Source organism: Elephantulus edwardii, unplaced genomic scaffold (assembly GCF_000299155.1).
Source record: "Elephantulus edwardii isolate Elephantulus edwardi_28Jun2011 unplaced genomic scaffold, EleEdw1.0 scaffold00236, whole genome shotgun sequence".
Classification (NCBI taxonomy): domain Eukaryota; kingdom Metazoa; phylum Chordata; class Mammalia; order Macroscelidea; family Macroscelididae; genus Elephantulus; species Elephantulus edwardii.
Window position 1 is genome coordinate 3,151,994 of NW_006399986.1, and position 9,701 is coordinate 3,161,694.

The 9,701-nt window shown below is 47.7% G+C and overlaps 1 protein-coding gene across 1 annotated transcript in view; it reads right to left on the minus strand.

Annotated features, from left to right (window-relative positions):
• Nucleotides 1–7,890, minus strand: part of CPT1C (carnitine palmitoyltransferase 1C) — a 28,140-nt gene extending 20,250 nt beyond the window's left edge. The window contains exons 1-2 of the mRNA XM_006898722.1: nt 7,741–7,890; nt 5,593–5,732 (exon numbers count right to left, since the gene is read on the minus strand). Of these exons, the coding sequence (XP_006898784.1) occupies nt 5,593–5,732; nt 7,741–7,881 (281 nt within the window). The 5' untranslated portion in view covers nt 7,882–7,890. The remainder of the gene's footprint in view (nt 1–5,592; nt 5,733–7,740) is intronic.
• Nucleotides 7,891–9,701: the final 1,811 nt, after the last annotated feature.

Genomic DNA, 9,701 nt, shown 5'->3' on the forward strand with positions numbered 1-9,701 from the left:
TATAAAACGGGACTGACATCAGGGTTGAGGGAAGACAGAAAAGGAGGAGAGGAATGATGTATGCTGCATTGAAACAAATAAGGGAGAGATCTGTTTAAAAGGGATTTGTGAATGGGTATTCTTGTCACTACAGAAGTCCAGAGTGAAGGCTGCATAGTGGAGTGAACTTGAGGGGAGAGATTGTATAACAATGAAAGAGTTTTTCTTTTCAAGGATAAGAGTGACTGGGGGGGCGGGAGGGAGGAAGCAGGGAGAAAAGTGCAACAATGAATGACTGGAAACCCTAAGTCTCTGTAAACTTTCATTAAAATGAATAATTATTTTTTTAAAAAAAGGAAGGGACTACCCTGAATGTAACTAGAGACACAAGAGACCTGTACAAAGAAAACTAAGAGCATTTCTTTTTTTTTTTTCTTAACTGTGAAAGAAAAATTTTATTGTTGTTGAGAACACACACAGCAAAACAAACACCAACTTAACCATTTCTATATGCAAATTCTAGGAACTCTCGTGTCATAGTTCATAACTAGTTGCACTGGTAATTCAAAGGCTGAAAGTTCACAAACAGCTCAGCAACAGAAAGATAGGAAGTCTCTTTCTGTTATTTTAGCTTCAAAAACATGAAGTGTAGGCAGTTTGGTGGGTTTTATTTTTTAAAGTAAATCCAGTCACATTGGATTTCAAGTGTATGACCATCCTCACTTTCTTCTTCTGAACTGTCCCTCTCCATTAATATAAACTCACTTCTCTTAGTGTCTCTAATCTTTGTTGCCAGTTTTTTAAAGAATAAATTTTTAAATTTTGTGATTTCAACAAAAGTTTACAGAAAAGTTGCATTTTCAGTCATTCATTGTTGCACATTTCCCTCCCTCTTCATCCCTATTTCTTTCTCCTCCCTCATACCTCCCCCAGTTCAAAAAACTTCTCCAGCAGGGTAAAACGGTGGCCTAGAGGCAAGAAACTGTGCTGCAATCCCAAAGGCACACAGTTCAAGGTCACCAGCTGTTCTGCTGAAGAAGGATGAGCATTCCCCACCCCACCCCCCACCCCGTGCAATTTACTGCCACTAAGAGCATTTCTGAAAGACACAATAAAAGACCTAAAGAAATGGAAAAATGTGCCCTGTTCATGAATAAGAAGACTCAATACGGTGACAATGACAATCCTACCAAAAGCAATCCACGTGTTCAATGCAATACCAATCTGATACCAAATTCATTTTTCAAGTAGATTGAAAAGGAAATTATCCAATTTATTTGGAGAGACAAGAGACCCCGAATAAGCAAAACACTTCTGAGAAACAAAAGTGAGGGTGGAGGCATAGCACTCAATGACCTCAAAATCTACTATACAGGCAAGCTCTGGTGGCCTAGTGGCAAGAAGCTGCAACTGCAGTGTCAGAGGTGCGTGGTTCAAATCCACCAGATGCTCTGCTGGAGAAGGAGGAACAATCTCCTCCTGTACCAGTCAGATCTGATTTGACGGTACACACAAAAAATAATGAAATAAAATAAATTTTTTTTAAATCTACTATACAGCAGTGGTAACCAAAACAGCGTGGTACTGGTCCAGTGACAGGCACATCGACCAATAGAACAGATTCAAGAACCCAGAAATAGACCCAGATATCTATGGTCAACTGATAATCGACAAGGAAATCAAAGCTATCGAATGGGGAAATGATAACCTCTTCAACAAACGCTGCTTGCTAAAGAAGGGACTACCCATCTTTCTCCCAGAGATCACCTTCTTGATTCGAACTGCTGCCCTTTGGGTGCAGCTCAACGTGTTACTCACTACATCAGCCAGGCTCGTCTGGTAAAAACAGGGAGTCATTAAAAAAAGAGGAGGCCTTGCCACCAACCGCTGCAGCAATGGATTCCCCTCAGCAGAGACTGTGAGGACTGAGCTGGATCAGGCAGCTTTTATCCTGTTGTTCACAGAGTTGCTGTAAACAGGAACTGGCCCCATAGCGCTGAACAGAAACGCTCCCTCACTTACTGCTGTCGACTCAGAACCCATCCATTGTTGACCCTCCCCTTGGGCTTCCAAGGCTGTAAACCACATGGGAGGAGATAGCGCCCATCTTTCTCCCTCAGAGCTGCTGGTGGAAGGAGTGGCCTCTGGGATACCAATGCAGCCAACTCAAAAAGAAGTGGTTCGAATCCACCACGCTGTTTCACAAGAGAAGGATGGGCAAGCTCTTCCCCTCCAATCTACCGGCTCTGAAAACCCATGGGAGGGTCAGCAACAAGCCAATTCTGGCTCAAAGGCACACACCAACAACAACAACACTCACCTCAAGACTGGTGTTCAAACCTACTCAGGAGTGCTGCGGAAGAGAAGCCTGGCAACCTGCTTCTGTAAAGACTGCAGTCAAGGCAAGCACTCTGGAGTTACAATGTGTGGGTTATAGTAAATGTCAGGAAGCATGACGTGTAAGCTTATTGAATGGGGTTCTTGGGTCTCAGTTAAAGAGACGAGATGATGAAGGGAACATAATCACTTAGGAAGCAGCACAAGACGACGCATATATCGTGCAGTTGCTGTTTTTCACTTTGCTCCAGAAGCTCTCATGGAGCGAACGTGCCAAGCACAACACAAAGCAGAAATGGAGTTCAGGGTTGACACAGCAAAGACTACCAGGGCTGGTTGTGTGTTGTTGTTAGGTGTCATTGAGTTGACTCCGATTGATGGCTACAATGCGTACAACAGATCAAAAGCCTGCTCTGTCCCTCTCCATCGATGCCATCTCCACTGTGCTGAAGGCATAGGTCCACCTCATTGAAAGGCTTCCTCTCCTCCTCTGACCCTCTGTTACAGAATGTGGTGGAGGAAGGGAAGGCTTCTGGCCAGGAGAGATCGCCTGAGCTCCAGACAGGTGCAAGTCTCCCAATGACCTTTAATATGGGGTAGAGAAAGGTCCCCTGTGTTTAGCTGTAGCTTGAGAAAGCTTGCCACCTGGGAAGACAGTTGCTGTGTCAGTTGAGCTGGGAATGATCCGCATGAGGCTGAGGTTCCCCCGCCCCCCCCCATGAATCTGCATGTCCCACGTCTGCAAGTCCACCCTATTCGGTCTTCTTGTTTACATGTTCCTATAAAAGTGCAGTGCTTATCCCAGTAAAATCGAGCTGGGTTGGCTCTCTGATCCTCTCCCAGACTGGTGTATCTCCGTCGTGCTTACTCCTATCAGGGTGTCGCTGTTAAGTTGCTGGCAAACTGACAGCGACAACCCTCCTCATCTGCAATTTCGATGTCTCCTTCTAAGGACTGGTCCTTCCTGTGATGACGACTGTTATTGTGATGCACCGTAGTGTCAGAGCAGACCCACAGCTGACCCTCCAGCAGGTTTTCAGAGGCAGTAAATCTCATGGAAGGAAACTGCCCATCCTTCTTCTGCGGAACAGCTGGTGGATTCAAACCGTGTATCTTTGGGTTGGCAGCACAACTTCTTACCACTAAAAGCACCAGAGGTCACTGGCCCCTCCTATGAGACACCTACAAATTCATTTCAAGATGTCAATGCTTTGGGAGGGACCGGAGAGCATTATCCTGAGTGAACTAACTCAGTTCCATAAGAGTAAATATTGTAGAAGAAAAAAAAAAAGATGTCAATGCTTCAGTGTAGGAGAAATGTTTCGGTATTAGAGTTCTTAGTAAAATAAAGAAATTTTTAAGAGACTTGCCTATGCAACAATGGATGGATGGATGCATGGATGAATAATAATAAAAACTCCAATAAAGTGGGCTGGGGGAGGGGGAAAGAAGGAAGAGAGAGAAAAACAAACTGCAATAAATTAATTTAAACTCAACTTTTCTGTAAACATTTTTGTTTTGTTTTGGGGGGGTTAATTGATATTTTAATGAAAGTTTATATAGAACCCCCCCTCCAGACCACTTTACTATGCAGCCCTTATTCTGAACTTTTGTCATGCAAATAATACCTAATCATATATTCCTTTGATACAGTTCTCTGCCTCGTCTGTTTTCTGTAAACTTTCATTAAAATCACAACAATTTAAAAAAAAAAGCAAAAGCAATTGCCTAGCAACAATGAATGAAAGAACACCCAACTTTTATGTAAACCTTCATTAAAGCAACAATTTTTTTAAAGTACAGACAAAAAAGGAATTGCCCAATGGGGAAAAAAATAAAATAAAAAGAATTGCTGAATCAAAAACCAGTTTCCTCTCTAAAATTGTACTCTGGTCACAACAAAAAGTTAATTAAAAAAAAACCCCAAAAACAAAAAAACGCACCAAACACCCAAAACGAACAAAACTGTGGGGCAGTTCCGCTCTCTAGCACACGGGGTCACCATGAGTTGGGATTAATGGCAATGTCTGTTGTTTCTTCTGCTGGTAATTAGGAGTCATTTTATTCTTCCAGGAAGACAGTGAGTTTCAAGGCATGGTCTTTGGACCAGCATCATGGACACTACCTGATGACAGCATGTTGGCCCGACTGCAGACCTACCAGTAAAACCTAACTCAACTCATCAACAAACGAATGGATAGAGAAACTGTGGTATATTCACACATTGGAATACTATGCAGCATTGAAAAACAAGGAACTCATGAAATATTATGCAAAATCGGTGACCCTGGAGGACATTATGTTGAGTGAAATATTTGTCACAAAGGACAAATATTGCATAGGGCCACTGCTGTAAAACAGGACTGACATCGGGGTTGAGGGAAGACAGAGAAGGAGGGGCGGAATGATGTATACTGCATTGAAACAGATGAGGGAGAGAACTGTTTAAAAGGGACATATGATTGGGTATTATTGTCACGACAGGAGTCCAGAGAGACGGCTGCACAGTGGAGTGGACTTGTGGGGAGGGATTGCATGAGAGTGAAAGAGTTTTCCTTTTACATTTCAAGGAAAAAGAGTGAATAGGAAAGAGGGGGTGGTCAGAGAGAAAAGTGTAACAATGAATGAATGGAAACCCTAAGCCTCTGTAAACGTTCATTAAAAGTAATTAAAAAACAAAATAATTTTTTTAAAAAACCTAATTCAACTCGCTACTGCTGAGTCCACCCTGTAGGACAGAGTAAGAACTTACCCCTGGGTTTCCAAGGCTGTAATCCTTACAGAAGCAGAGCCTCATTTTTCTTCCCCAGAGCTACAAACTGGGTTTGAACCACTGGCCTATCTATTAGCAGCCTAGTATTTACCTGCTGCACCAGGAGGGCTCCTGATACTATACTGAAACATTTCACACGCATGATTTTGTTAAATCCTTCCAAGTAATAAGCAGTTCTCACTTATCCCCACTGGAAAGCTGGGGCCCTGGCACAGAATGCTGATATCTCTTGCCTAAGACCACATGACTGCAGAGAGAGTTCGTTTTTCATTTTTCAGTATAGACCTTTTCTTATGTGTCACCATCCCTCTTAGCAAAAGCAATCCAGATGGGGGAAATGTGCTGACAGAAGAGAGGAAAATCACCTCCTTTTCTTGAATGCTCTACCTTTATTAATCTGACCCAAAGTCTTTTCTTTGGCAGACCCGCCACACTGCCAAAGAATCTTACCTGGGAGAGGGAGGGGAGTTTGGGGAGTGTATGGGGGGAGGTTGGAACCTCACCAGTCTGGCAGCAACTCTTTGATCTTCTCCATGAGTCCCAGAGAAGGGTCCAGCTGGAGGAAGCAGGCAAGCTGGATTGTACCAAAGAGGAAGAGCCAGCTGAGGGGGCTGGCGGGGTACACCCCAGTGAGGAAGTCGTTCTGCAAGGAGGAAGAACATCCATTCAATCCCTCCCCTCCACCTCCATGCACCTGCTCTGTGCCACTCCTAAGTATTTGTTCAGCACACCCCACCTGTGCTGAGCCCTGCATGCAGGAGGTCCAGCAGAGAGCAGAGAGATGCAGACCCTTCCTCCAGAGAGCTCAGGTCAGGCAGACGGTATGGGACTGGCAGTGTCTCCAGGCAAGGGGAGGGAAGCCTCATGGAGACTGGGTACTCAGCCTGAGGGAGTCAGGGAGGACTCCCTGGAGGAGGTGACTCCAGGGCTTTGAAAGTGACACTGCCAAAAAGGCAACTGATCCCCTGAGAGATCTTTTAGAACAACCTGGTTCTGAGAAGCAGCAAAGCTCCAGATCCTCAGGGAAGTGTGACAGAAATGACAACTGACATTTAATGCATGTTTACTGCGGGGCAGGCAGGGAGCTCTGATGGCGCCGTGGTTAAGCGGCTGGCTGCTAGTGGAAAGGTTGGCATTGGACCCCACCCAGCAGCTCCACAGATGCCCGATGTGACAATCTGCTCCCATAAAAATGACAACCTTACAAACTCTTCATGGCAGTTCTACTCTGTCCTAATACAAATCAGGATAGACTCCGCTGCAGTGAGTTTAATGAGTCAGACCAGGCAAGGCACATTGGTGGTGTAAAAGTTAAGGGCTCAGTTGCTAACCGAAAGGTTGGTAGTTGGATTCCACCCTACCTGTCTGTGGGAGAAAGACACAGTGACTGGCTGTCATAAAAATGGTAGCAAAGGAAAGGCTACGGGAGATTTCCACATGGGATCACAGGGAGTTAGAATCCACTCACCCACACATCACAATAATACATTCATCACACGGGGTCACCGTGAGTTATTTACTTAATAGTTTTCCTTTAGGTTAATGAGAAATGTACTGGTCAATGTGGTTATTTTGGTGTGCGGTCTGCTGTTTGTTTGTTTTTAAATCATTAGTTCTTAGACCTGGCACTCCAGATGTTGATGCTACAGGGGTCTTCCCAGTCATGGGAAAGGTTTCCAGGGGGCTCAGGTAGGATTCCACCTTCCAGATGCACCATTACATCAATTTCATCCCTTGACCCCAGTGAGGTAGCTAGTCTAACCATCCCCATCGTACTGAAGAAACTCAAGCCACATGCAGTTGAACTAAGGTAAGGGATGCAAAGGAGTTTGGGTTTCTTTTTAAAATTTTATTATTTATTGTGTTTGTGTGTGTGTGTGTGTGTGTGTGTGTGTACCATCAAATCAGATCTAACAGGTACAGGAGGAGATGAACCATGCACCTCTGGGATTGCAGTACAGCTTCTTGCCACTAGGCCACCAGAGCTCGCTGGGAAAGGAGTTTTGAAACTGGATTGAAAACACTAACTGGTGCAATGGGGGTCGGTGTGTTGGAATTAGTGAGACTGGCTCAGGACAAGGCAGGCTTCAGAGCTGTTTTGCATAGGGTCGCTATGAGTCACAATCGTCTGGACGGCACATAACCACAACAAAAATAGTGCTATCATGTTTTGGGGGAGCAGCCTGCCTCATTTTCTCCAGCTGAGTGGGAGATAAGTTCAAACCTCTGATCTCCTGGCTGGCAACCAAGTGCATTAAGCACTGCACCACCAGAGTTCTGTCAGTTAGTTCTAGAAGGTGGAAAATGCAAAGGCAAGCGGTGTGAGCTCCATTGTGGGGGATGAGGACTGGGTTCTGGAAAGCAGAAGGCAGGGGACAGGAGAGGGGCTCCTGAAACCTGGTCCTTATCAAAGGGGGACATGAGATAAAAGGGATTTTCCAGGAAATGAGCTTGGTATTCCCAGAAGTAAGTCCCAGAGAACGACCTGGATATGGCTTCAAGGTTCCTGAAAGTGGACATCAACATCCCTAGAAAGGGAGTAAGAGGCGGCTCTCTGATTGGAACCCATGGGAGACCGGCCTCAGCCAGCCCGGAAGTAGGTAAGTGAGTAACTGAGTTCTCGGGAGAAAACCAGGTGCTGCCCTGCTCACCCAGAAGCGACACAGACGCCTTTTCCAAGAGCGAAGCCCAGAGAGGTAGATCTCCTGCAACACCGGTGTCCCGAGATCTGCTTCTGCCCCGTCCGCGGTCAGCGAGAATCGGAAGCCCACGGCCTGATGTGCTTCAGCCATGTCACACTCCTGCCCAAGGAGGACAGAGGGTCATTCTCCAGGACAGGGTCCCTTCCTTCTTTCCTTGTCACCTGAAGTCTAGGACCCAAGTTCCCTCCTTCCTCAGACCCGGGAGTCCTGGCCCCCAGCCTCACCTTTTTTAACTCCAGTCCCTTCTTTGAAGCCCATTTTCCCCATCTCTTTCCCCATCAGAAAAGCTGGTCCCTGGTCCCCTCTTTTCTCAGGCCCAGGAGTCCAGGTCCTCCACCCCCTCCTATTCCCTCAGACCCAGGAGTCAGGGATCCCAGCCCGGGATCCCAGCCCCATCCACCCTGACCCATGAACCCAGGCCCACGCTTCTCGCAGACCTCCCGCTCACCCAGCACTGCCCCAGGTGCTGAGAGGTCTTGGGGGGTCCTCAGTGGAGATTCTGGTTTGTGGATGAGGGAGGCGTCAGTTGTGGGGGGAGCTGTGAACGAAGAGATGTGGAGGATTAACCTCCGTTAACGCATTGTGGTGCTTGCCTAAGAACGAGGTGCGGGAGCAGCCCCCCTTCCCGCCCCAGGACTCTTCAGAATTCGGGGATGGGGCCGGGAAGACATGCCAGGGTGTGGGTCTTGGGATTTGGAGAGAAAACCATAAATCTAGCCCCTTATCAAAGGAGCACCTGCCGGATGCTGGCACTGACCACCTCATTTCCGCTTCCCAGTCCCAGTGGCGGTGGAAGGAGGTGTCTATGATAAATTCATCCGCCCGAGGTGGCCCTGGGTCCCTTCCCCACCCCCATCCACACCCCCGCCCCAGACAGGAGCGGATGGAGGGAAAGTTCCCCACTGCGCATGCTTCACAGCAGGATGCTTGAGGCTTGGGAGCAGAGGCGAGTGACAGGACAGGTGATGGAGAGGCCGGGACGCCCAGCCTAGGGTCCAGACCTCCAGCCCGCGCAGCGGGCTACTCACCACTCTGGATCAGGGGTCCTCAGATCGCATGCCGGGACCCAAGCTCGTGACAGTTCCCTCCTACCCCGATTTAGAGCGCCGGCCTCCGGGCTCTTGTTTGCACGTCCAATTCCCGTGTGAAAGCCACGATTTGGCCCACGGACTCCCGCAGCTCCTGCCTCATCCCCGGTTCTCCCAACACCCAGGAACCCCGATTTCTGTCTCGAGTGCGTTTAGTTGGGAATTCAGGCCAGTGGTTTTATCCCTTTCCAGTCTCCGCGTTCTATCCCCGCCCCCTTCGAATCCCTGCTTCCTATCCCCGCCCACTTCGAATTGCCGTGACCAATCTCGTCCCTCCATTCGATTCCCAGCCCCTGTCGGTTCGCAAAACCACGGTCTCCGTTTGGTCTCCCTGGGTTTAGGCCGCTCTTGTCCTCCAAGCCCTCGATTCTTGGGCGCCCCCCTTCGTTCTCAGTGAGGTTCAGCTTGCAAGCTCATTGCCATTTTCCGGGAATAGCATTTTACATGAATGGAGTGTCGAGTCAAAGCGAGGGGGTCCACCCTGAGGATGGGCTGGGCTCAGCTGGGAGGACTGAGTGAGCGCAAAGGAGCAACGTTCGCTTCAAATCAGTCTAAGGAACGTGTGTGAAGGTGGATGTTAGGGAGCGGGCTCAGTACGGGAGGTCGAAATGGGTGTAGATAGAAACTTAAATCCCACATTGCTAAACTCTGGTCTTATTTGTTCTGCCTGGTCCCAGCCCCACAAAGTGGGAAGGAGCTTCAGGATGCCCTGGGGGGGGGGGAATTTGGGTAACCAAAGTTGGCATCGTGACCCAAGGTCATTAGACTGATGTCATGCAGTGAGGCCTCCGAACCATTATGAGCTGGGGTCCAGGATGTGAA